Genomic DNA, 25,754 nt, shown 5'->3' on the forward strand with positions numbered 1-25,754 from the left:
CAGGTCACCAGAGGTCACCAGCTACCTGCAGTGGATGTGTGAGAGCGCAGGACGGCCGCTCCGCTGCTGTTTACTGACGTCCAATGTCCACCAGCATCAGGAAACTGATGTTGTTTGAAGAGCAGCTGACATCAGATGGACAAACAACAAACATCTGTCAACTCTCTGTCACCTTCCAGATAAGAAACACAAATCTGTTGAGGTTGCACCATGTAGAACCATGAGTTCTCCCATCATGTCTTCCGTAGGTTAACATTTGAAGTCAAATAGTACAAATTCATAATAAAAAATATAATATAATAGTAAAAATAATAATAAAAATAAGCTGAGACAGAGGCCACAAAACATATTCTTTTAATTTAATAAAAAAATAAAACAACATTAAAGATGTTCAAGAGGTGACATTAAACATTTTTTTAACTTCATACAATATATGTATGTTATTTCAGTACCTTACACTAATGTTTATACAAAAAAACTGCAGTTTGTTTATTGCTTGTTGTGTCTCTATGCTGGTCTTTTCTGTCTCCTCTCACCCTGACCAGTTGGTCGGGTTCTGTTGTTTCTTCCTGTTAACAGGTTTCTCCTCCCAGCCACTCGTGAAAATTGCTGAATTTCTGGGTTCCTCTCTGATGTTGAAAGCTTTGTATGGATTTTACTGTGTTAAATGCCCTGAGATGACTTATGTAGTGATGCGGTGCTAAATCAATGAAATTTAGTTGAAATTGAATTTGACCTTTTAGGGCTTATCATCTTGGTTACATTTTAAGAAATGTGTAAATTAATTTATATGTGTTTTAATGAGACTATATAGGCAACATTATTTTAGAAGCATTTTTAATATTATGCCATACTATTTGATATCAAAATATAGAATCACAATAATGATAATATGTTGGTGTTATTGTATTATTTTATCGTCACATGATGTTTGTGCATGATTGATTGTACAGTGAATTTAAATTGATTTCGGTATGATGACACTTCTGGTGCTGGTTCTCCAGGGTGATGGTGGTTTGTTGGTGTATTTTCAGAGCATTTTTGCATTTATTGGACAGTAGAGACAGTGGAGACAGTAGAGACAGAGAGGACGTGTGGACGGAGAGGACAGCTTGCAGTAGAGATCCGTGTTGTGATTTTTGGACCACCAGGTCAACAGTTTGCCCCCAAATGGTTGCAGCTCAGTTTTTCCTTGCAGTCATTTTAAATTATGACATCACACGCCTGCAGACTGAATTTACCTTCTTCTTCTTCTTCTTCTTCTTCTTCTTCTTCTTCTTCTTCTTCTTCTTCTTCTTCTTCTTCTTCTTCTTCTTCTTCTTCTTCTTCTTCTTCTTCTTCTTCTTCTTCTTCTTCATCAGACAGAGCTGCAGCTTACGTCATACAAATCCCTGCGAGTATTTTCTAAAGATTTCTCCTTTCAACAGTAATAATATCTGGACATCCCACAGCATCATTTTTTTCCATCTTTAATCTTTCTTACTTTCTTTCCATGATAGTTTGTGCTCACCAGAAAGAAGCTAGACTTCTCTGAGCCTCCTCATTTGAATTTCCTGTCTTCATGACAAGAACAATTTTTCTTCCACACTGCGCTCCACTTTAGCATTCAGCTCTTCGACTGCTGCGGCTTTGCATCCTTTTAATCTGTCAGCAGAAAGTTCACACCAGACCTCATGTTGCTCTGCAGGTCACCTGAAGTCACGATGATCCACATGAAGCATCCATGAGCAGCACGTTTGGATGATCCAGCACGTTCCCGAACAAAAGTAGACTAAAAGAATGAATAAACCGCACCCTGATCCGAAGTCCAGACGCTGCTGCAGAACATGAAGCTGCATCCTTCAGAGGATTTAATCTGCACCTCCTCATCATGGAAACATTTAATATCATACTCACATGGAGCAGAACTTCCGGTGAGTTCAGGTGCTTCTCATCAGCTGCTGAAGATAAATATCGTCCAAGTTTATAACGAGGACGTTTCACTCAAAACACAAACAAAATTTGAAAAGTATACAATAATTTGAATTACTATCCGCAGCAAGAAACATGGCACCGAGATTTCGTGCCTCGGTTTGGTTCTTTTTGGTTTAAAAACAATGTCGTTAGGGTAAACACTGGACCTCTGTTGTCACGGTTACAGTAATAAACACACGCTATCGGGTTGAAACAGGAAGCGAGCAGCCGTCTCCCGGTGATTTGTCGACCCATCCGTCCGACCTGACCTCCTCTTTGCACTATGACCTCGTGGATCAGTTATTACGTCATCACCTCGCTTCCTCTTTTCACTCCCGTCATAATTACTTTGATCATTCGAGGCCGGTGTCACGACGAAGACCTGAGTTCATTCGTCCTGGGAGCAGCGGTGACTGATGACGCGCCGTCTCTGAACACCTGATGAATCTGACACGGTCTTCTGATATTTCTGACCTCAACACAGAACTCTGTGTTGAGCAGCTGAGGATCGGCTGGAGGAGCTGAGGGCTGCAGAGGAAACGCCAGGCAGGCAGGCAGGAAGGAGTCCTTCCAACAGGCCGACCTTCCAAACCCGCTCTGACATATTTAGCCTGGAGATGCTTTGGAGGATTTCAGGCACTGAAACAGGACACAGATTATTCTGCACAACTCCAACCGTAAATGTATTATTACTGTAATATCTGCAGACGTCTTTATGTAGTAGGAGTTTCACCCAGACTTCATAACACATTGTCTAAATCCTCTGTCACATTCAGAGTAACTTAGAAACTCTGAGGCCACTTCAGCCTGACGGTGTCAATAAACTGTGATGAACCTGCTTTTAGTTTTTCCTCCTCCCTCTGACTCTCAGTCATCTCCTCACGTCGTTTAACTCCTCATCTACGACTCCCACCGCACAATGAGCTCTCATCGCTTCCTGCAGAACTCCATCGATGCTCTGACTCCGAACCGTCTCTGTGACACTGGGACGGTTCCACTTGTCAATTCATTGTTATTATTTTTCAGACTGTTTATCACTTGCATGCTGACTCATTTCTTTGTGGCTCACCAGAAATTCATTTCGCGAGGTCATTAGATATCTTCACTCTTTGGGAGTCATGAGATGTCAATGTCTCATTATTCTTTTTTTTTTTTTTTTTGTCCTTGTCTCCTTCATTTCTCGTCTCTGCTAAATCATCGTCGGTCTTGATGTTATACAGCTCTGAGGTTCTGGGGTGGCTGCCATTTTCCAGGCCTGAAGCCACAGAGAAGGGGCGGGGGGGGGGGGGGCATGCAAGGTGTGTGTGTGGGGGGGTCTCTGGCACAGAAAACTTTACCACAAGGTTCCCTTCAACTGTGTTGTTGGAAATTTAAAGAGCAGCACGGTAGCACACAAATCCCACTTTCCAGAACTTCTAATGGTCTTAGCATCGGTGTAGCTGTAGCTGTAAATCATATAAAGGAGCGTTTCCAGTGTTTTTAGACCACAGGGCTGCTAAAAATGATTCAGTATATAAATCTTGTCCCTATTTATTTCTATTTCTGTACCACAGGGCAATAAAACAGGATTAAAATTTGTATTTTAACATGTAGATTAATTTTTCAAATCCTTTACACCCATACTTCCTTAAATTCTGCTTTATTCTAAATTCATGTTTCACGGTTGATTGTTAAAATCCTTCACCTTCAGTGATAATAATCACCTTCGGCAGCTGCATTTCATTTGGCAGCATAATAGGGAAGAAGGAAGAAATATGTGTTCAGAGGAATGTGAGACATTAACGAGGGAATTATACAACATTTAATAGTTTTCTTCCCCTTGTGATGGTAAAAAAAAAAAAATCATTACTGTCTTTTATGATAATGTGATTATCATCAGTACAAGATGGAATTCAAACAGTAGAAGCGTTTTCTTTGTCACTCAAGCAAAATCGACTGCAGAAAGATTTATATCCTTCTCTTCATGTCGAACAGTTTGTTTGAATCCTCAAAAGATCAGTGAGGATTTTCCCCCTGAAGCTGAAAGCATCAGGTCTGAGATGTCTTCTGATACGGACAATGAAAAGCACATGTTGACAGCACACAGGGAGGTTTTCCAGGAACATGTGTGCAGACCTCCCTCCGGTCGCACTGCCCCTCCTGAAAAAAATCAAACAACAACTCAAGGCTGAAATATTTTATGTGCCAGCGAAATCATCCTCGATTTCATCATCAGATCAGTTTGAGAGGGAGGTGCCTTGATGACGTCACACTGTTGAACTCATTAACATTTGAAGCATGACATAAAAAAGTGCACTTTTTTTTAGCTGTCTTTTTTATGAATATAATCTGAATTATTTTTGTTTGTTTGTTTTTTTTAGTCATAATATTAACACTGCAATTAATCACGTTTTCATTTCCAAGCACTACAAATTAATTTCAATAATGCCAATTACCTCTAGTTTAATTATCTTCACTCCCATCGGCCCCTCAGTTTATGCATTTATCGAATTATTGAATAAAAACGTGTTTTCCAAACGGAGCTCTGTGACTCTTCCAAGAACAGAATAAAGACTGCACGATGTGACGATATCTTCATCTTCTTTATCACCATGTTTTCAGCTTCAGTGTGAACAACTTTGTAATTCCACTTCACGTCTCATGTCACAACTGATTGTTGTTGGTTATGAAATGAGATCCGTGATAGAGAGCCGATCTCCGGATTTATGAGGATGAGGATGGTCGGTGCTCCGAGCTGCGGTGTCACTCTTGAGTAGTTGGCCACCTAGCGGTGAGGATGAGAAGGACAACAATGTTCCTGCTGAAGCGGGGACCTTATAATAAGGGCTTACGTGCTGTGGTGCTGTTCATTCCTCTCAGAGGGTGATGGAGCTTCACATCCCTGCGGCTTCTTTCATTTTAAGATTTTAATTTTGATGTTAAAATCAGGTTTATAGTTATATTTTTTTCTCTTCTTTTTTTGCAGATACTATGATTTTGATTTTGGAGAATTAGATTTATCTCACATATTTCATACCAGATTTCTTCTTTCCCGGTTCTACATTGTAGGTTTATTTTTCCTTTGACTCTGACATTTTCTCTAATGTTTTTGATATTTAGATAAGTGGGAACATTTGCTCTCACACATCCTCAGTTTAAAAAAAAAAAAAAAAAAAAAAAAAGCATGTGTGATTGAGATGCAGGAGAAAGTTTATTCCTTCTTTTAATATTTCAGAAATATGTTTTGAGCCTGATCATAACTCACCCTTGGTCTTGTCACCTGTGAGGACGCGGGGAAGACTTTGGCTCCAACCAGGTGGCAGTTTGAGCCGTTCATGACTGCACAACCTGACGCATCTGCAGAGGACCAGACTGCGGCAATGGAGAGTATTTCTAACCAAAGTGACATTTGGCAGTTCCCCGAGTCCGGGAGGAACTCGAGTCTGTTCAACGGGACCGGCGGTGCGAATCAGACGAACCCTCTGAAGCGGAACGAGGAGGTGGCGAAGGTGGAGGTGACGGTGCTCGCCCTGGTGCTGTTCCTGGCGCTGGCGGGGAACCTGTGCGTCCTGCTGGCCATCCACACCACCAAGCACAGCCAGTCGCGCATGTATTACTTCATGAAGCACCTGAGCATCGCGGATCTCGTCGTGGCGATCTTTCAAGTTCTCCCTCAACTTATCTGGGACATCACGTTTCGCTTCTACGGACCGGACTTCTTGTGCAGGTTGGTGAAGTACCTGCAGGTCGTCGGGATGTTTGCCTCCACGTACATGTTGGTTCTGATGTCCGTGGACAGGTGTCTGGCCATCTGTCAGCCTCTCCGGTCTCTGCACCGGAGAAAGGACCGGTTCTACGTCATATTCTCCTGGACCCTGAGTCTGCTCTTCAGCGTCCCGCAGATGTTCATCTTCTCCCTCACAGAGGTGGGCTCGGCCGGGTCGGGAGTGTACGACTGCTGGGGCGACTTCGTGAAGCCTTGGGGAGCCAAAGCTTACATCACCTGGATCAGCTTGACCATCTACATCATCCCGGTGGCGATACTCAGCCTGTGTTACGGGCTGATAAGCTTCAAAATATGGCAAAACTTTAAACTGAAGACCAGACGGGAGCAGTGTATAAACCTGACTCCCAAAACGTCCAAAGTAAACACTCTGGCCCGCGTGAGCAGCGTCCGGCTCATCTCCAAGGCCAAGATCACCACCGTGAAGATGACGTTTGTCATCGTCGTGGCCTACATCGTCTGCTGGACCCCCTTCTTCTCCGTCCAGATGTGGTCCGCGTGGGATCCGGCAGCTCCTCGTGAGGGTGAGTTGAGTTTTAAACTTGAATATTTACAGCCTCGAGCGTGCGTGCTGATGTGCTGCGGTCATTACGCACGCGGAACATCCTGAAACAGCTCTTAATCCTGATGCACATTTCACAGAAGAGTTCAGTGGAAATGAATTGAAATTTGTAACTGCTCATCTTCTTGATTTGCATATCAGAGGAGCGCGAGTTTAGCCGGTTGGACTGACACAGCAAAAACACATTTTTAGATGCGTATATTTACATCTTCTTCTTCTTATTGAGGTGGTTTGGACACTGGAGAGTTCTAGTTGACAAAAGGAGAACCGGACTGTGCTGTTTTACTGTCAGGGTGATGACGTCAGAGCGCGGTGCGACTGTTTCATCCAGCTGGTTAAACAAAAATGTTTGGAATTGCAAACACACACGTGGCCAAATTTTGAGTTTATGTTTTTCGATTTTAAGGACAAATATGGTACAACATCACCTGCGCACGTGTCTGACTGGAGAGGCAGGTCCTGAAAACTATTTGGACAAATGTAAAATCTCTATTCTAATGTTGTGCAGTTGGAAACATGATTGTTTGGAGCTTTTAAGAGCAGAATCTGCAGGAGGGTTCGTCGGGTTCCCTCCGACCCTCCTCCCGCTGCAGAGACTGACGGTTAATCGTTAATTAAATTAGTGTGCGCCTCCGCGCGCTGAGCAGCTTCTCCTGGTGCCTGTGGGGTACGTTGACATTTAACCACAAGAGGCGACTAAAGAGCCATCTACTATATGCGGGCTGGATCGATCTGTGGTGCCACACCCACATCACAGCAGGTTCGTACCACAGTGTGTCTGCACATCTGAAAGCGTTCCTCAATAAATATGAATGCACAAATATTATTCATGTGAAAAGTGAGGATGTGTTTATTCAGGAGAGGCTTTAATTTCTCTGTTTGTTGTTTTACTGGAAAAAGTAAATAATATTTCAGCAATTTATTGAAAGGGATTTGCAGAAAATGTTGTTGCTCTCCAAGTTTCCATCACTTCATTTTTGCTCAGACAACAAATCTAAAAAAGGAACCTTTCTCCAACAGTTAGAAACTAGAGTGAGACGATAATGTCAGGATGTTTCTTGAAGAGCACAGAGTAAACGTGCCACTTTCACCCTCCTGCATTGTTCACACCAACTCTTCCCACTCAGCTGACAGTAAACTGGTGGATTGCAGCAGGAGGCATATTGCTGGATGTCTGGGTGAAACGGAAACCGGCGCTGACACAACATTTCTCTGTAATATTCAGAGCAACAGGAGCCACAAAAAAAAAGAAAGTGCTTCAGCCTGTGAATGAAACAGAAAGTTATCGACTCAGTGAAGGGAGGAGGCTGCTGTCTGCACCGGAGCAGCTCTCTGAGGGGAGCAGTCGGTCGGGACACGTGCCAGTGTTTGTGTACAGAAGGCCGACTGCAGGGTCACCTGTGTGTGTTCACATTAAAGTGTCCATTAGAGTCAGAGACGGGAGTCCGGGAAGAGACCGGCTCGAAAAGACATTCAGCTAAAGATGAAGAGTCTCAGCTTCACATCAGGTTCAGGAGTTATAGGAGCAGTTTTTAATGTCAGGTTAAAGGTCATGGTTTTAATCGTTTAAGTATTGGTGGCGTGGAAACTGGACCTTTAAAACTGTTTGTATTCTAGTGGAAGAGTAGCAATCAGTGAGAATAAAATAGATTATTCAGGTGGAATCAATGTTTACGAGACTTATGGCAAACAGACCGTCTGCAACTGGATGAACAATTTCTCCAAATTTAAAGAAAACAGATCGATTCTTTGTGAAATGTTTGTTTTCTTGCACCGAGTTGGATGAGAAGACTGATACCAGAGTGACATCACAGGCATCAACTTTCTTATAACTCTCGTCAAGAAATCCAACCTTTCCTTCAACCAAAACATTTGAAACTTCAATAAAATATCTGCATCAAGCCGATCAGTCTAATTTTTAATATTCCAACTTCCTCCGAAGCGCTTTGATAAATCCTCTCTACCAGCCTGAGATGACATGAAGCAGCCAGGACCTTTCACAGACAGGACGTTTACCGTCTCTAGCACCCGATTAGCCTCATCATGACGGTTTCTGGGAAATGTCAGAGGACGGTGAAATGCCCCGTTCCTCTACAGTCTCGGAGACGGACATCGGCGGCGCCTGTGACTTCACATTTAACCGCCAGACAGATTTCATTATGTGGAGGACAAAACCAGCGGAAGGTTAAACCCGGCGGACGAAGACACTCACACAACCTCCCAAAAGGCACGGTGGTGCAGTGGTTAGCACTGTCACCTCACAGCAAAAAAGGTTCCGGGTTGGAATCCGGTCCTGGGCCTTTCTATGTGAGTTTGCATGTTCTCCCTGTGCTTGCGTGGGTTCTCTCCGGGTTCTCCGGCTTCCTCCCATCATCCAAAAACATGCACCTCAGGTCAGGTTACCTGGCGCCGCGCTAGTGGCAGCCTGCTGCAGCAGCTCCCCCCTGAGAGCCCCCCCTGAGAGCCTCCCTGCTGTAGTGAAGACATTTCCCCTCGGGGATTAATAAAGTGTATAAAATCAAAAAAAATCAAATCAAATCAAAAGAAAAGTGTGAACACAAACATGTCCCCGCTGAGCCGCTGACTCAGCGACTCTATCGATCTGCATTAAGTGCTCGATGGAGTTCAACCAGCGTTACATTTTTTTAAAGGTCACTTCATGTTTCCCCACAAGAAAAGAAAAAAGCTCTGCAGAGATTTCACCTACAAAGTTTCACTTCCAAATGAGATAAGCGTTAATGCTTATTTACCTTCGGGGATCCACAACCAGCACGAAGTGCTCTTGTTAATGAATCGCCGACGAGTCCTTTGAGCTAGCCAGCATTAGCCGTGATCGACCGACCTATTTACCACCCAGGGGACGATTATTCTGTCTTTTCATTTGCTCTGTGATTCATCACTCGGTTGCGAAAGACGCTGAGAACTAATTCACTGAAGACTTTTCCATGACAGTTCCTCCTATCACTGGAATTAGGTCCCGGCGGTGCTCTGCTCCTCTCTTATAAATGCTCGATTACTTTTAGTTGGTCTTTTGCACTGTTTGTCCATCTTTCTCTGTATTCCAGCAGTCGCACAAAGTAGATTATAAAACTTACAACAGTGTAAAAGAAGTCCATCTGAACTCATGAATGTGACCCCCGTCAGTTCTTATCAATCACGGGTGCGACTTTGATGCTCTTCCAGAGATCATTTCCACCGAACAGTTCTGGTTCCCGCTGGGGAAGCGTCATTAGAGACAACCTTAGAGAAGCAGGAGAAAGATGAACAATCAGTAAGAAGAGGTTAACTACAGGATACGAAGCAATTACAGATTTGCCAAATGGCAGTTGGATGGTGGAGTTGGCGTTGTGTAAATGTCATCCAGCATGCGACTGCAGGTTCCTCAGTGTAATAAATCACCGCTGCGTTTCCACTTCTCCCGATCGAAACTTTCTGAATCAGGTCTCCAACCTGCAGATCAACATGCAGGGTTTTCTACACGTAGACTTACTTGGGCGGTATATTTGCTATATTTTCACTTCTGTCTGCTCTGCACTGTGTCACTGCAGCAGAGCTGGAGCTCCGCCCACAGTGAGACACACAGAGATCAGAGGACACAAACACAGCAGAGCTGGAGCTCCGCCCACAGTGAGACACACAGAGATCAGAGGACACAAACACAGCAGAGCTGGAGCTCCGCCCACAGTGAGACACACAGAGATCAGAGGACACAAACACAGCAGAGACTCTCACTGAGCTGGAAACAAATGGCTGCTCATTGAAAACGTTTTTTTTTTTTTACACTTTTCAAACCAGTTTGTTCTCACAAGAGTTGTGTGCACTGCAGTTGGCAGTCAGGAACATCTGTGTAATTGTAGATACAGAAAATACGCTGTATGTTCACCCTGATCACCATGTTAGCATATAGTAGCATGCAATCACTGGGAAATAGCTCTAAACTCTTATTACAACTGTCTTTGGTTTTGTAAATATCTAGCCAAACTTTTGAAAAGTCTAAAAAAAACCTGGACATTTCTCTGGGTGAAAATCTGGAAACGACTGAAGTTGTTCAAATTCATCCTTTTGATGGGCGTACATTTATTTAAATGTTCAAAACCCCAAACATCAGCCTCATGGTGGTGCTGCATGAAAAGTCAGGTGAAAGTTATTCAGTTATTCTGCTGCCATCACTACACTTTGTTCAAAAAAGCATTTTCGACCTTTCTTTAGTGGAGGCTCTGCGTTTGTTCGTGCTGAGTCATGACTCACTGGCACAATGGAGCCTCATTAATTCCTCCTGGGCTGTCTCCACTGTGAAAAGTCAAAATGTCTGCCACCAAAAAGGTCTTTTGAGATGAAGGTGTGAGTCCAAACAAGTAAAATAAGATGCGAGTGCGTGAACCAAGAATGTTTGTGATACTTTTTCTCAGTAAAAATGACTAAAATGGCACAAACACTATTATTTGTTGAATTATAAAATTAAATCTGGTGTTTAAAGTGTAAATCTGTCCTTCCTCCATCGCCCCATAGTGACTCCTGTCTCTGTCTCCACCCCTGCAGCCATGCCCTTCATCATCTCCATGCTGCTGGCCAGCCTCAACAGCTGCTGCAACCCCTGGATCTACATGTGCTTCGCCGGACATCTTTTCCAGGACCTCAGGCAGAACTTTCTGTGCTGCTCCACCAGCTACCTCAAGTCGTCCCATCAGTGCCGCTGCGAGCGAGACTTTGACTCCAGTCACAAGAGCAACTCGTCCACCTTCGCCATGAAGAGCACCAGCAGTCAGAGGAGCATCACACAGACTTCCACCACATGAGCTGCTGCCCTCTCAGCCTTCAGTCGCCCGTGAAATATCCCGCCGCTCCTCCGGATACCTGCACGGCTCGCTGCTCCAGTCCAGAAGCAGAAAACAGCAAAAGTCTTAATTCTTTTATCTCAGCGTGAAGCAGGAAGAGAGAAATGCTCGACAGATTATTATTAAAGAGGCGACATGTTTATCATTCAGACTGAAGAGATAATCATGGACGAGGCTGGATAATGAGATCAATGTTTTTGTAGCTTTATTTTTACACCTCTCCTGTGTTACATGTGCAGAATATTCTGTATTTACAGTACGTGTTCACGGTGTAGAAGGAGCAGAGAAGGATTTGGAAGCATTCGGCCGAACACCCGGTGGATTCAGCTCCTGCACCATCGGCGCTCGTGGCTCGTATCGGTCCGTGTTATGATAAAAACTGTTCTTCTGTTCTAAATATCGTGTTCCATGTTGTTCACTTTGTTCCATCTGCAGCGGTTTGCATACGTGAAACGTGTTACTTGAGATCATGTTCAATGTGAGACGTCACCACTGTCACTGTAGAGATTTAACGAAAGATTCAAAAACAAATAAAAAAGGAAAGCAACAAAGAAAGTGGACTGATGACCTTTTTATTTACACTAATTATCCTTCCACAAAAAAAACACGAGTTTCCCATGTTTACCACATGCATGATGTATATTTACCACTTGTATGACGCATGTCTACCACATGTATGACGTATGTTTACCACTTGTATGACGCATGTTTACCACATGTATGACGTATGTTTACCACTTGTATGACGCATGTTTACCACTTGTATGACGCATGTTTACCACATGTATGATGTATGTTTACCACATGCACGATGCATGTCTACCACATGTACGATGCATGTTTACCACATGTATGACGTATGTTTACCACATGTATGACGTATGTTTACCACTTGTATGACGCATGTTTACCACATGTATGACGCATGTTTACCACATGCATGATGCATGTTTACCACATGTATGACGCATGTTTACCACATGTATGATGCATGTTTATCACATGTATGACGTATGTTTACCACTTGTATGACGCATGTTTACCACATGTATGACGTATGTTTACCACATGTATGATGCATATTTACCACTTGTATGACGCATGTTTACCACATGTATGACGTATGTTTACCACTTGTATGACGTATGTTTACCACATGTATGATGTATATTTACCACTTGTATGACGCATGTTTACCACATGTATGATGTATGTTTACCACATGTACGACGTATGTTTACCACATGTATGATGTATGTTTGCCACATGTATGACGTATGTTTACCACATGCATGACGTATGTTTACCACTTGTATGACGCATGTTTACCACATGCATGACGTATGTTTACCACATGTATGACACATGTTTACCACATGCACGATGCATGTTTACCACATGTATGACGTATGTTTACCACATGCATGACGTATGTTTACCACTTGTATGACGCATGTTTACCACATGTATGATGCATGTTTACCACATGTATGATGTATGTTTACCACATGCATGATGCATGTTTACCACATGCATGACGCATGTTTACCACGTGTATGATGCATGTTTACCACATGTATGATGTATGTTTACCACATGCATGATGCATGTTTACCACATGCATGACGCATGTTTACCACATGTATGACGTATATTTGCCACTTGTATGACGCATGTTTACCACATGCATGATGTATGTTTGCCACTTGTATGACGTATGTTTACCACATGTATGACGTATGTTTACCACATGCATGATGCATGTTTACCACATGTATGACGTATGTTTACCACTTGTGTGATACATGTTTACCACATGTATGACGCATGTTTACCACATGCATGATTCATGTTTTCCACATGTAGTAACAGATGGCAACGTGGGAACAATATGCCAGTTGGATGTAAATTGGAAACCACATTTTACCTGGGCACACAGGTGTGTGTGTGTGTGTGTGTGTGTGTGTGTGTGTGTGTGTGTGTGTGTGTGTGCGTGCGTGCGTGCGTGCGTGTGTGTGTGTGTGTGTGTTTGGTCACGTGAAGGTTTTGCACATGTAAAATTCATGTTGTTTGTTCTGTAACTGTAGAGCTGCGTGTGCCTCCCGAACAGACCCAACCAACGCTCGGGTGTGGATGACTTTTGGCAGCTGCATCATGCAGACAGCAGCAGTGACCTGCAGTGGATCTGGAGGTTTAACAAGAACGTTCAAACTTTGACGACGCAGCATTGTTTGTTGCAAAGCTAATATGAAGTATGAGGTTGTTGTTTATTCAGTTGCTTTTAAAGAAAGAATATTAGGCTCTGAACCATTTATTATATTAATAAAAGCACATTTATTATCATTGTCAGTAATGAGGAGGGACCTGAAGAAAACTCTCCAACACAATGTCCCTGCAGTAAATTTATGACGTTCAGACTGTTCACTTCAGTTTGTTTCATTCTTCATGTGTTTATGTTTCATTAACATCTCCTGTAGTTTGTTCTTCCTCTCTGTTCCCTCTCCCTTCACCTTCCTGCAGGTTTCTCTGGACCGCCGTATTTCTGATTGGCTGTCAGTCGTCCCTCCGACCTGCCCAGTGTTTATGGTCTGTTGTCTCTCCATGCTGCTCTTTTCTCTCTCTGCTCTCTGATTGTTCTCTTGTAGTTAAGACGCTGAGACTGATGTTGACTCAACTTTCAAACGTTATTTTTTTTAACTCTTTAGTTTCTTTAGTATCTCTATCAGCTTAAATTATTATACCGCAACAAAGTACACAAAACATGGCCTTGAATCTGTAATGAGTGATCATATAAGCACCACACAGGTTAGTTATTGTGCGAATATTTAACTGGGTCATACTGTTAACAGCTATATTTTTTATTTGGTACTTTATTTGGTATTTTTACGAGAATCTATTTAATCATATGAAAAGTATCATATCTGGATGAATACATTAAAATATAAATCTTTAAAAGGCCCAACCTTCTGGGATCACATTAAACATACACTTTGTGGTTAGAACAGGTCATTTAGAAGTAATTTTCCCTTCTTACAAGATGAATATGTATGGCAGTTTATGTGCACACATCTGTTTTATTAATAATTTGCAGGAGGCTAAAAAGAAAACGGTAGAAATTTTGAGATTTTAATTTGTGGAGAATTTGATTCATTTTTGCTTAAGTTAAACATTTTCATATATCATTTCTAGTTTTTTTTCTCAGCTCATTCAATAACACCATAATTAGTTTACTGCTGATGTCTGATTTTTAAACTGCCTCAGCTGATTCAACCTGGAATTTAAGATTCATAAATATCTTTGGAGTTACAGAGTTGAACTGTGTGAATTTACCACATACTGTAGGTCTCATTTATTTCAATATTCATTATATGACGAGAATTTAGCTTCAAATTCAGCTGAATGTGCACAATATGCTCTTATGAATAATGAATCACTGTTGCTCACTAATTTTGCAGTTTACGGTTCATTAATCACAATAATTCTATGACCTAACCTTATAAACTCCTACTGTGTGTTTTCTTGTTGAGGAAAAGAATGAGATACGGGCAGGTTGTAAACAACGAAGGGTGCGGTGACTGAAACCATCAGAGCTCTTGGACACAAAAAGAAAAGGACATAAAAGATATACAACAGCAGCCTCTAGTGGGTCACAGTTCACAGATCGCTGCTTCAGGATGACTGGCGCTTTCACAAAGAACACACTCCAAACGCACTTCTGTTTTAAACTGTCTCATCTCGTAGATCATTTCTACTGCGCAGGAACTCAATAGTAATAAAGATATAGTACGTTTTTATCCAAGTAGCACACACACAGGTCTTCTGGAGAGTTTTTACTTTTCTCATCAGCAGTTTGGTCCACACTTGTTTACACAACCTTGATGGAAATATGCAAGCAAGTATGTTTAATATTCCACTCATCACACGTTGGTAGAAGGACACAGAAGATTATTTGCATGACTGGTTCCAAACTTCTACATGTGCAAGTCTTCCAAAAAGTCTGTTAGTTTCTGTAAAGTCATTAAATAATTAAGAAGGAGGGAAAATATATCAGAATATATTTTAGAGGAGCTAAATCAGACGACGCTGTACAACTGTGATAAATTCAATTCCTTTCATTCTGTACGGGGTTTAAAAATATGATTAAATTAAATTTAAAGATGAGTAAAACAATACCAGACACAGCTTCGATATAACTTTAAAGAAAGGCCAAATGTAATGCATACAGGCAGCATCATCCACAGCTGCAGCAGTGGAGGGAGTTCATTTAGTGTGAGCAGGTAGTCACTGTCTGAGCCTTCTGTGGTTTCATGAATGAGGGCGGAGCCTCCTCGTGGCATGCGGTCCTCTCCTCCGTCAGCGAGGAGCACCGAGCTCTCCGGGAGAACCTGAGCTGTCACAGAACCAACGATGCCTGCTGCAGCTGTCACACAACTTCTGCTTGCAAAAGACACACCGGGCATGTCGGGAACGGGAGGGCGGGGAGCAGAGTGTTACTGAAGGAGGAGGAGGAGGAGGATCAGGGTGTGAGCAGGATGCCAGGACTGATCTTCTGGTGTATAAAAAGATTGCACACTTCATCCAATCATACTGTAAACACGACTGTCTGAGGGGTTTTTTTAGACCTCTTTGCGCAGCGCCACGCGCACGCTGCTGAAGATCTTGCCCAGGGCCTCGAAGAAGGGATCGCAGAAGGTCTGGATGCAGAGGGAGTAGATGCGGCTGACGCACTGCGACTCGATCAGGCAGCTCTTGATGCAGGGCACCACAGCCCAGATGTGGCAGAAGGAGATGCAGGCGAACAGGAAGCCCCAGAGCAGAGCGACGGGGATGCCGAACACCGCGGACAGGACGCGGTAGCACCAGTATTTGGACACGGTGAAGGTGGTGTAGCTGAGCTTCCACACCCCGTCCAGGCTGTGTGTGCCATCCGGCTCCGCAATGACATCCTCAAACTCCACCTGATAAGAGATTGAAGAAGCCTTTCATTAATACAGATCCCTGAGGCCACAGTGCTTTTCTCTGTCTCCCAGCAGCAGACCTCAGTGGGCTCAGAGTAATGTGCACTTTACAATGTTAAATGTAGACTTAATGTTTTTTGAAGCTGCAGTGTTCGGGTCAAATCTATGCTGAGAAACTTGTACAGTTGTAGGCTTTTAAAGCTGCATCTGAATCCTTCTAAGAGCTTTATTCCTGCACATTTTGTCCTGGCCGGAGGAGGTTGATGTTAAATTCACGGCAGTCCAATCTGTTGTTCGTTTTCAGGGCGTGCCACCTGGTCCCAGTTGTTGCATTCTCATCTATAAAATGTCAATTAACTTGTCAGTAATTACAGCAGGCAGACGCCCTGCACACCTAAAAAAAACCTTTTCTTGGCTGCCAGACTGCTGGATCGGTGTGAGAAATAGCAAGTGGGTTTCTGTAGACACAGCAGGGATTGTCCTCTGAGTGAAAAATGAACATGTACTCATGTTTTATAGTTTGTCTGCACTGACTGGGCCTCTTTTAGATTGTTAAAGTCAAATTCTGCAAAATAAATCAGTAATCTTCAGAATAAATAGACTCATGTCCACTGGATTCCTCAAAAGATGAGATTCCCTGACTTTTAGCGATGTGTTTTGAAACATATGAAAAGGCAAAGACATCAAATTGGCATGTCGACAAAAAAAGATTGACGAGACTTTCAGGAGAAAGTTTAACTAACCTTGCAGTTTAAACATGTGTAATTATTTATCGTTATCAGTGCATACTTTTCAGAGTATGTATAAATTATTCCAAAGTGAACCATGCACACACTCAACATACAGTCTGATTTACTCATAACCCATAATTTACCACCTTTGACCAGGTTTACATTGACCCCTTTCAATCCCAAATAATACAACCTATAAATTCAAGATATTTTCTGATGATAACATGGCAACAATCACAGTAACATAAATGAGACACAGACAGAGTATCAGTTTCCAGCTCCTCCACCCTTTCCCAAAATAACCTCAGTGCTCTGCAGCAGCAGCAGGAATAACTCGCAGTCTATTTAGGGATTTTTCCGACATACAACAACCTGTTTTCCTGTCTTTGTTCCCAGAAACCACTTGATGCATTTTCTTCTTGTTTCCACTCATGCAGAGACGAGTGTTACAGTTCTTCAACTTTATAAGTTGTATTCATGCTGCACAAACCTTCACTATGTCCTCATTGATCTGTTTGGGGTCTCTGTTAATGAGATCGATCTCCTTGGTGTGGCTGTCCTTCAAGATCTTCTCCTCGTTGGCGTTGTACTGGTACTGATCCGCCATGGTGGGGCCGACGGTCCTGGACGGGCAGGACACAGTGAGGACAGAACCTTCCTGGATCAGACTGCAGCCGCCTCGGTCCGCCTCTGACCCGAATCACAGCTGTGACGCTCCCACTGACATGCCAGAGGACAGCTGCCGCAGACGTCCTGGTAAAAACGGAGGCCCCCCCCCCAGCCCCCCCCCAGCCCCCAGCCCCCCCCTCACCCCAGCCCCCCCCCCTCACCACCACACACACACACACACACACACACACACACACACACACACACACGCACACACACCCACACACACAGGGGAGAGTGTACACACAATGTGATGCACACACACGGAACAGGAATGCCTTAAAGGAGAACCCAGGGCTGTGTCACATTTCACACCGGGCTGTCGGGCTGACTGGGCCGGGTTTACACGGCGGCACTAACTTCCACCTCAGTGAGGAGGGGAACAAACACACTGCGACTCTGGGTGGCGTCTGAAGACTGAACTTAATTTGAGAAGAATGTTTTTATATGATTACATGTAACGTGTACAACAAGACAGACAATCAAATATACGCGTATGATGTTCATTCACTCTGCTGTTACACAGAAAACGCCTGCGATCGTCGTATCAAGAGGAATCCTGTTTTCAGGTTTTACATCCGTACGTCTCCGTGTTGTGAACGCAATATCTCAAGAACCCAGTCAGGAAATTTCTTCAGAATTGGCAAAACCATTCGTATGAGACAGAGAAAGAACTGTTTGGATTTTGGGGATCAAAGATCAAAGCTCAAGGTCGCTTTGACCCTAATTCAACACAATCAAGTGAACATTATATCTCAGAAACACCTTTGAATTTTTTTTTAAATGTGACAAAATCGTTCACTTGACCTTATTTGTGAACTGATTACGGTTTGGTGGCCAAAGGTCAAAGTTCAAGGTCTCTGTGACCTCACGTCTTATCATCCGTCCATCCCATTGTCATGAACGCGATATCTCAAGAACGTCTCGAGGGTAATTCTTCAGTTTGGCAAAAATATTCACTTGGTACCAACAATTAACTGATAAGATTTTGGAAATCAAAGGTCAAAGGTGAAGGTCACTGAGACCTCACCTACCTCTCATCCATCCCTCCCGCTCCTGTAAACATCATTTCTCAAGAACGCCTTGAGGGAATTTCTTTAAACTTGGCAAAAACATTTACTGGTACGAACCATCTGAATGAGTTTGAACAAATTTGCATGTAAACTACAACTTGAGTGGTGACCGGAGTCGAACAACCGCGAGGCAGTAGTTCTGGTTTTCTGATGGCTGGGTTTTATTTAGCAACATATTTATTGTAAAATTGAGTCTCCTTCATTTCCTCGACTCATTTCGAGAATTTGTTGGTAAAGTTCTGCCAATATTGCAGCTGCCAATGTTTCATTACAAATGCAATACCCCAGAACAGATAGCATATCTGTGGGGACACTGAGGAACCTGCTGCTCTATCATTGGAACTCAGAGAGAAAAAGAAAAACATGTCATTTTGTTTTCATGTTCTGATCATTATGTTGACTTTTATATTGTCAATCATAACAATAAAGTGACTCAGTCATTTAAATGTTTCACACTGTGTTGTAAAACAGAGCGAGCTCTCACAAAGCCACTCTGATTTTAGCTCGAGTGAATACATAAAACTCAATAGTCCCCCAAAATAAAACACGGCTTCAGTCTTCCTCATGCTGTGCAGTTGTTGCTATCAATCACAGCTTTCTTTATCAGCGGGTTATATAAACAAACTCACTCACTGCTGCTGTGGAAAAGCAGAGAGGAAAATGGAGGGGGGGTAGTCCCTATGAAGAGGGGCACACATGCTCATCACACCCTCCGCTCTCTGTTGCTGTTTATCTCAATCAGTTGGTTGTAAGATTAGCACGGGAAGCGTGACTGCGGAGCACCGACTGGAATTCCTCCTCCCGGTTCGTCGGTGGCCGAAACAGAGACGAGCAGCGAGGTGGAACGAGATCAGAGCACATGTGCTCCGGTGCCAAGCCAATTAGAGGAGTATTCTTGGCGTGGTGGTGGGGAGAGCAGAGGCCAGATAGGCATGACGGACAGGAATAGCTGGAGTCGCTGTGGGCATACGTCCGTCTCCAGGGTCTCCTATCTGCTGTCCTCTCAGAGCTATAGTTAGAGTCATAGAGCATAATATGAGGAGAGCAGGTATCAATAACTCAGGCTGCTGCTGCCTTTGTGTGACTGTCACGGGGCTGGTTTTCTGCCCTTCAATCATCTTTTTGTTGTTTTTGTGTTTCATTTTGAAGCTATCAGGTCTTGTTTGAGTTCCTGTCCTCATTCTCCGCCCGTGTCTCTCACTGTCCTCTCCACCCACTCCTCCATCACCTCTTCTTCTCCCTGCCACACCCACCTCACCAGCTCCCACTAAAGCCTCAATGCCTCCTCCTTCCTTCTTACTGCCACTCAAGAGTACACTTCCTGTTCTGCTCCTCTTCTTGTCAGTTTGTTGTTTCTGTTTTGCTGTCAGTTGCTTTTAATTTTCCTGTTTTCTTGGAGTCTCTTTCAGTTTTGTAACCTTGTTGATTTGTGTTGAATCATCTTCGTAAGTAAAGATCACCTTTTGTTCTTCAACCTGCTCTCTGTTGTGTGAGTTTGGGTCCACGAGTCTTCATCATATAGACTAAGCACACAGGAAACTCCACATGGATCCAGAGCTTTGGATGGTGATTTACAGTCTCGATATGCTCCTTATTTAATTTAGCGGCGCCGTGGCATCTGATTATTGTGGCGGTTCCAGCCATGGCTTGATTCATATCTGACACCGTTAATCACTGGAGGAGCTTTCAGTCTTGATTCATCCTATAATTCCCAAACTGAGCCGAGCATGGAGTCCGCTGGACACCGGAGTTGTTTGATGTCTCCGAGTCTCTCCTGAGTCCGCCAACACCTCTCCTGCTCCTGAGTCCTTTCCTGAATCAGCCAGTATGAAGCTAAATGTCAGAGCCTCCCTGTTAATGTAGGCGTCTTTCTGTTATACATTTTTAAGTCCAAGTTGATAAAAGTCTTATAATGTCATCACAGATTGTTGTCTCAGTTTTAAAAAGCCCCCTCTGCACACTCAATTAAAAACAAATGTTGAAAGTGGTTAATAGTTTTATTTAACATATTTGAAATGTTGTTTATTCAATAGCAACATTCATTACAGCACTAATTTAGCCTTTTTCAATAGATCCAGAGAACTTTTCAGTGTCTCCTCGAAAGGCCCAAAAATCTGTCTCTACATTCAGAGCAGGGACATTTTTTCATAAATATTTTTCTTTCTACAGTGTCTTGTTTTATGAACATGTCAGTATGCAAAATATAATAACAGTTGAGCAAAACTACAAAATAATTACAGATCATCATTTTCTTCTCAGAAATTGGTATGAAATCTGTTCCCACTTGATTTTTCTCTGTAGCTTCATTTGTAAACTAACATTTACTCACAGTTATTTACTCACAGTTTTTCTTTCTATCTGTTTTCATCTTTTGCCAGATGGATGGTGATTTGACCGCAGCACTTTCCAACACTGAAAAAGAAGGGGCTGATAAAGATGTCCAGTATGCCGGCCCACACCGTGTGGACCCAGTGCATCTGGATGAGAAGGAGCTGCACAGAGGGGACGATCAGCCTGCAGGGACACGAGGACCAGGACACAATGTTAGGCTTGTTTAGTGAAGTAAAGCTTCTTCTTCACTCCTGAAATGAAGGCAGGTATATCACCACTTCTACCAAATGATCCCTATTTACCAGAAAAATGTTTATTCTTGGCTGTGAGTGTACCACTTTTCCTGTGTAACAGTCCTACCAGATGTGGAGGCAGCTGAGAACAGCAAACAGCAGCCCTGCTGCCAGAGAGAGAGGCAGCGCCAGCAGGAGGGAGATGAAGCGGTAGCACCACAGTCTGGACACCTCGAACAGGGTGGAGCTCCACAGCCACACTCCATCAAAGCTCCGCACCGAGGGAGGCTCCGCAATCACATCCTCAAACTGGACCTGCAGATACACACACACACACACACACACACACACACACACACACACACACACACACACACACACACACACACACACACACACAGAAACACTGTGAGTATGAACGTTGTCAGGGATGATATGAATTACAAACAGTTGACATGCAGCTGGAGAATGATGTATGAGTTGTGTGTGTGTGTGTGTGTGTGTGTGTGTGTGTGTGTGTGTGTGTGTGTGTGTGTGTGTGTGTGTGTGTGTGTGTGTGTGTGTGTGTGTGTGTGTGTGTGTGTGTGTGTGTGTGTGTGTGTGTGATGATGCCCACTTGATGTCAGTATTGTGCAGCAGATTCTTATTTAACATGTGATTCCACATGATGTTGTATGAACTGAAAAACGATCACCAGGAGAGTAAATCAACTTTAATGCCGACTGCTTCACGGATTCTAAACGTGGGGCAGCGAGTTTGTTTGTGTTGGACTTTGTGGGACATATTATTAATGGGGAGATGAACATAGAACATAAAAACTAAACAAATACCTTCTATTTGAATGCAACTCTCTGAACCCTCACACTTAGAAAAGGCAGTAAACATAAACGGTAGCTGCAGTTTCACAGTAAATGAGGTTTTTACCACAACCATCTGCTGAGCTGTGTGACTGAGAATCATCTTTAGGTTTCAGAGAACGTCTCTGTTGCAGCCACAGACTGGATATAAAACACAGACTGGATATAAAAGTGTTCGTAGCTTCAGGTCTGTAAAATGGTTCTGATCCAGAAGTGTCTTCAGCTGCAATACCAGCGAGTGCCACTAGAGGTCGGCTCCAAAAAGCCTCCGGCTCCATAGACTCCCATTCAACTTCTCTCATCAAATCCAAAGTGAATAAAATGTGTCCATCAGTTATCTCGGTGTTGTTAGCTAAAGTCACTCCTTCTTCTTAGTTTTCTGGAGGTCCATCTGAAAATAATCCCTCATTCATTAGAAAAGAAGATTCAAGAAGACCTGTTTTTGGGGGCGTGTCTGTTTGATTGACAGGCCTGTGGTGCAGTCAGGTTACAGCTATCGGTGGGCGGGACGTAGTATCGTCAGGTTTCCGATCAGATCGGTCAGATCCACCGCTGGCTCCTCCCCCAGCTCGTCCAAATATGGTCACTTCCTGCTCCGAACTAACAAGATGGTGACGGACAGAATCTGAACTGGAGGATTCATAACGTTCACAAACCAACGATGACATCACTGATGGTTGATGACATCACTGATGGATGCAGCTGCATGTCCAGATTTTAGACAAACATCTGTCCTGCAGTTCTGACATTTAGAAATTATAGAGCCCATCAAAATGTGGGACATCGTCTCTGTATGTGGGACATGAGATAAAAATGCTGCTGGTCTTCCTATTCACAATCATCAATAATCTAAAACCACACTTCTGTGCTCAGTTTGTATGAACCTGGTTCCACAGAGGCAGACAGGTTTAGTTTGTGCAGCGTCTGCAGCAGGTTTGTGTCTCTGATCTCAGTTCCTCCGGACCGCGGAGACAAACTGTTCCCGGCTCGTCTCCTGTACTGCGTGTTCTCTGTTAGTGTTTCGTGTCCCGACCGTGCACATCAGTTACCTTCAGGCTGCTGTTGACTCTTCTGGGATCCCTGTCGTGAATCGGAGGCCTCGTGTTCCTGCTGGTGGAGTCCAGATCTTCAGAGCGTACATCCACCTTCACCTCCCCCAGCTCCCCTGCTGCCGGTCTCATGTCCTTTAATCTCTCGTCCTCCATTTCCTCGAAGCTGAGTCGCGTGTCTGCTCTGTGAAACATGGAGGAAGAGGAGGCTGTAGCTGGAGGACGGCCGGCTTGTGGCTGACACCCAGGTGGTACATAGTGCACCGCTGACTGCACAGATTTGTTGAGGAATGCCTTTATTGGCTTTTAGGGGCTTTTGGTCCTCAGTGACAGTTTCCATGTCTCATTTATACCTGCGTGAGAAATGTTCATCCCTGATGGCATGAAGCCACTCCTCATTTCCTTCTCTAATATTGTAGGAGTGATGATGATGATGATGATGACAAGTAGGAGCACTTTGGCTCTGTCCTCATTATAAAGTCCTTTCATCACTGGGACGGTGAGTGTTTGGCAGTGTGGCTCCATTAAATTCAGACTGCTCAACCCTAAAGCAGCTTTATATTTAGAGCTGTCGTCCTGACTGTCCGTACGAGACCGAGCTTCCTCAACAATTTTAGATCCACAGTTGCACCACACCTTGAAATATTTGAACATATTTTATCTGGAGACTTTACTGTTATCGTCTTACATTAAAGACGTCTTAAGTAATACCATTGTTGAATGATGATTGATTATTTATTTATTGTTTATTACCTGCTGGCTTGCTTTACATGCACACTTATACTTGCTGTTTTTGGGGCTGATTTTCACTTCATTTGAATGTACAGTGGGTACGGAAAGTATTCAGACCCCTTTAAATTTTTCACTCTTTGTTTCATTGCAGCCATTTGCTAAAATCAAAAAAGTTCATTTTATTTCTCATTAATGTACACTCAGCACCCCATGTTGACAGAAAAAAACAGAAATGTAGAAATTTGTGCAAATTTATTAAAAAAGAAAAACTGAAATATCACATGGTCATAAGTATTCAGACCCTTTGCTGTGACACTCATATTTAACTCACATGCTGTCCATTTCTTCTGATCCTCCTTGAGATGGTTCTACTCCTTCATTGGAGTCCAACTGTGTTTAATTAAACTGATTGGACTTGATTAGGAAAGGCACACACCTGTCTATATAAGACCTTACAGCTCACAGTGCATGTCAGAGCAAATGAGAATCATGAGGTCGAAGGAACTGTCCAAGGAGCTCAGAGACAGAATTGTGGCAAGGCACAGATCTGGCCAAGGTTGCAACATAATTTCTGCAGCACTCAAGGTTCCTAAGAGCACAGTGGCCTCCATAATCCTTAAATGGAAGAAGTTTGGGACGACCAGAACTCTTCCTAGACCTGGCCGTCCAGCCAAACTGAGCAATCGTGGGAGAAGAGCCTTGGTGAGAGAGGTAAAGAAGAACCCAAAGATCACTGTGGCTGAGCTCCAGAGATGCAGTAGGGAGATGGGAGAAAGTTCCACAAAGTCAACTATCACTGCAGCCCTCCACCAGTCGGGGCTTTATGGCAGAGTGGCCCGACGGAAGCCTCTCCTCAGTGCAAGACATATGAAAGCCCGCATAGAGTTTGACAAAAAACACATGAAGGACTCCCAGACTATGAGAAATAAGATTCTCTGGTCTGATGAGACCAAGATTGAACTTTTTGGCGTTAATTCTAAGCGGTATGTGTGGAGAAAACCAGGCACTGCTCATCACCTGCCCAATACAATCCCAACAGTGAAACATGGTGGTGGCAGCATCATGCTATGGGGGTGTTTTTCAGCTGCAGGGACAGGACGACCGGTTGCAATTGAAGGAAAGATGAATGCGGCCAAGTACAGAGATATCCTGGAAGAAAACCTCTTCCAGAGTGCTCTGGACCTCAGACTGGGCCGAAGGTTCACCTTTCAACAAGACAATGACCCGAAGCACACAGCTAAAATAACAAAGGAGTGGCTTCGGAACAACTCTGTGACCATCCTTGACTGGCCCAGCCAGAGCCCTGACCTAAACCCAATTGAGCATCTCTGGAGAGACCTGAAAATGTCTGTCCACCAACGTTCACCATCCAACCTGACGGAACTGGAGAGGATCTGCAAGGAAGAATGGCAGAGGATCCCCAAATCCAGGTGTGAAAAGCTTGTTGCATCATTCCCAAGAAGACTCATGGCTGTACGAGCTCAAAAGGGTGCTTCTACTCAATACTGAGCAAAGGGTCTGAATACTTATGACCATGTGATATTTCAGTTTTTCTTTTTTAATAAATTTGCACAAATTTCTACATTTCTGTTTTTTTCTGTCAAGATGGGGTGCTGAGTGTACATTAATGAGAAATAAAATGAACTTTTTTGATTTTAGCAAATGGCTGCAATGAAACAAAGAGTGACAAATTTAAAGGGGTCTGAATACTTTCCGTACCCACTGTACATCTCTACTTTTACTATAGAGAGACTTGACCTTAAACTTGTATGAATTTACAGCAAAAACTCAAACCCGTGAAATCCCTCAGGAACCAAATGATCCACAGAGTATCAAGCTACTTTATGCATTTATTTCCCCAGTACAAAGTAAATATCTCTTATCAAGCATTACTTTCTTCTTTTTTTTTTTCAAGCTTTTGTCTTGTATATTGTGAATATCTGGTTTGTTTTTAACCTAAAAAAAAATTATGTCATTAAATTTCTGCAGTTGTTCTTTATTACTGGGA

General features: G+C 43.3%; 3 protein-coding genes across 4 annotated transcripts; 1 reads left to right on the plus strand and 2 right to left on the minus strand.

The window, feature by feature from the left end:
• Positions 1 to 4,900: 4,900 nt before the first annotated feature.
• oxtra (oxytocin receptor a) lies at positions 4,901 to 11,650 on the plus strand. Its single transcript, XM_069687900.1, has 2 exons — positions 4,901 to 6,240; positions 10,818 to 11,650. The coding sequence occupies exons 1-2, from the start codon at positions 5,268 to 5,270 to the stop codon at positions 11,072 to 11,074; spliced, it is 1,230 nt and encodes a 409-aa protein (XP_069544001.1). The 5' UTR covers positions 4,901 to 5,267; the 3' UTR covers positions 11,075 to 11,650.
• A 3,278-nt stretch (positions 11,651 to 14,928) lies between these two features.
• Positions 14,929 to 17,533, minus strand: cav3 (caveolin 3). Of its 2 annotated transcripts, XM_069687896.1 has the most exons (3): positions 17,293 to 17,533; positions 15,736 to 16,071; positions 14,929 to 15,606 (listed from the first exon to the last, which is right to left on the minus strand). In XM_069687896.1, the coding sequence occupies exons 1-3, from the start codon at positions 17,407 to 17,409 to the stop codon at positions 15,604 to 15,606; spliced, it is 456 nt and encodes a 151-aa protein (XP_069543997.1). In that variant the 5' UTR covers positions 17,410 to 17,533; the 3' UTR covers positions 14,929 to 15,603. The 2 variants fall into 2 exon arrangements, with proteins under 2 accessions (XP_069543997.1, XP_069543996.1); XM_069687895.1 differs by having other exon boundaries at positions 14,929 to 16,071; positions 17,293 to 17,532.
• Positions 17,534 to 20,898: 3,365 nt separating this feature from the next.
• LOC138614436 (caveolin-2-like) lies at positions 20,899 to 23,170 on the minus strand. Its single transcript, XM_069687904.1, has 3 exons — positions 23,015 to 23,170; positions 21,236 to 21,423; positions 20,899 to 21,058 (listed from the first exon to the last, which is right to left on the minus strand). Exons 1-3 carry the CDS (start codon positions 23,168 to 23,170, stop codon positions 20,899 to 20,901), a joined length of 504 nt encoding a protein of 167 aa, XP_069544005.1.
• Positions 23,171 to 25,754: the final 2,584 nt, after the last annotated feature.

The sequence above is a fragment of the Brachyistius frenatus genome, unplaced genomic scaffold (assembly GCF_029030835.1).
Source record: "Brachyistius frenatus isolate BFR_SWC_R1_liver_20210118 unplaced genomic scaffold, ASM2903083v1 Contig_500, whole genome shotgun sequence".
Lineage (NCBI taxonomy): Eukaryota > Metazoa > Chordata > Actinopteri > Embiotocidae > Brachyistius > Brachyistius frenatus.

Coding starts and splice junctions, on each gene's coding strand:
- oxtra (XM_069687900.1), top strand. CDS start 5,268: ATGACTGCACAACCTGACGCATCTGCAGAGGACCAGACTGCGGCAATG. Junction 6,241..10,817: donor TCCGGCAGCTCCTCGTGAGG/GTGAGTTGAGTT, acceptor CCACCCCTGCAG/CCATGCCCTTCATCATCTCC.
- LOC138614436 (XM_069687904.1), bottom strand. CDS start 23,170: ATGGAGGACGAGAGATTAAAGGACATGAGACCGGCAGCAGGGGAGCTG. Junction 21,424..23,014: donor GAGTCAACAGCAGCCTGAAG/GTAACTGATGTG, acceptor GTGTATCTGCAG/GTCCAGTTTGAGGATGTGAT. Junction 21,059..21,235: donor CTCAGCTGCCTCCACATCTG/GTAGGACTGTTA, acceptor GTGTCCCTGCAG/GCTGATCGTCCCCTCTGTGC.
- cav3 (XM_069687895.1), bottom strand. CDS start 17,409: ATGGCGGATCAGTACCAGTACAACGCCAACGAGGAGAAGATCTTGAAG. Junction 16,072..17,292: donor TCAATGAGGACATAGTGAAG/GTTTGTGCAGCA, acceptor ATCTCTTATCAG/GTGGAGTTTGAGGATGTCAT.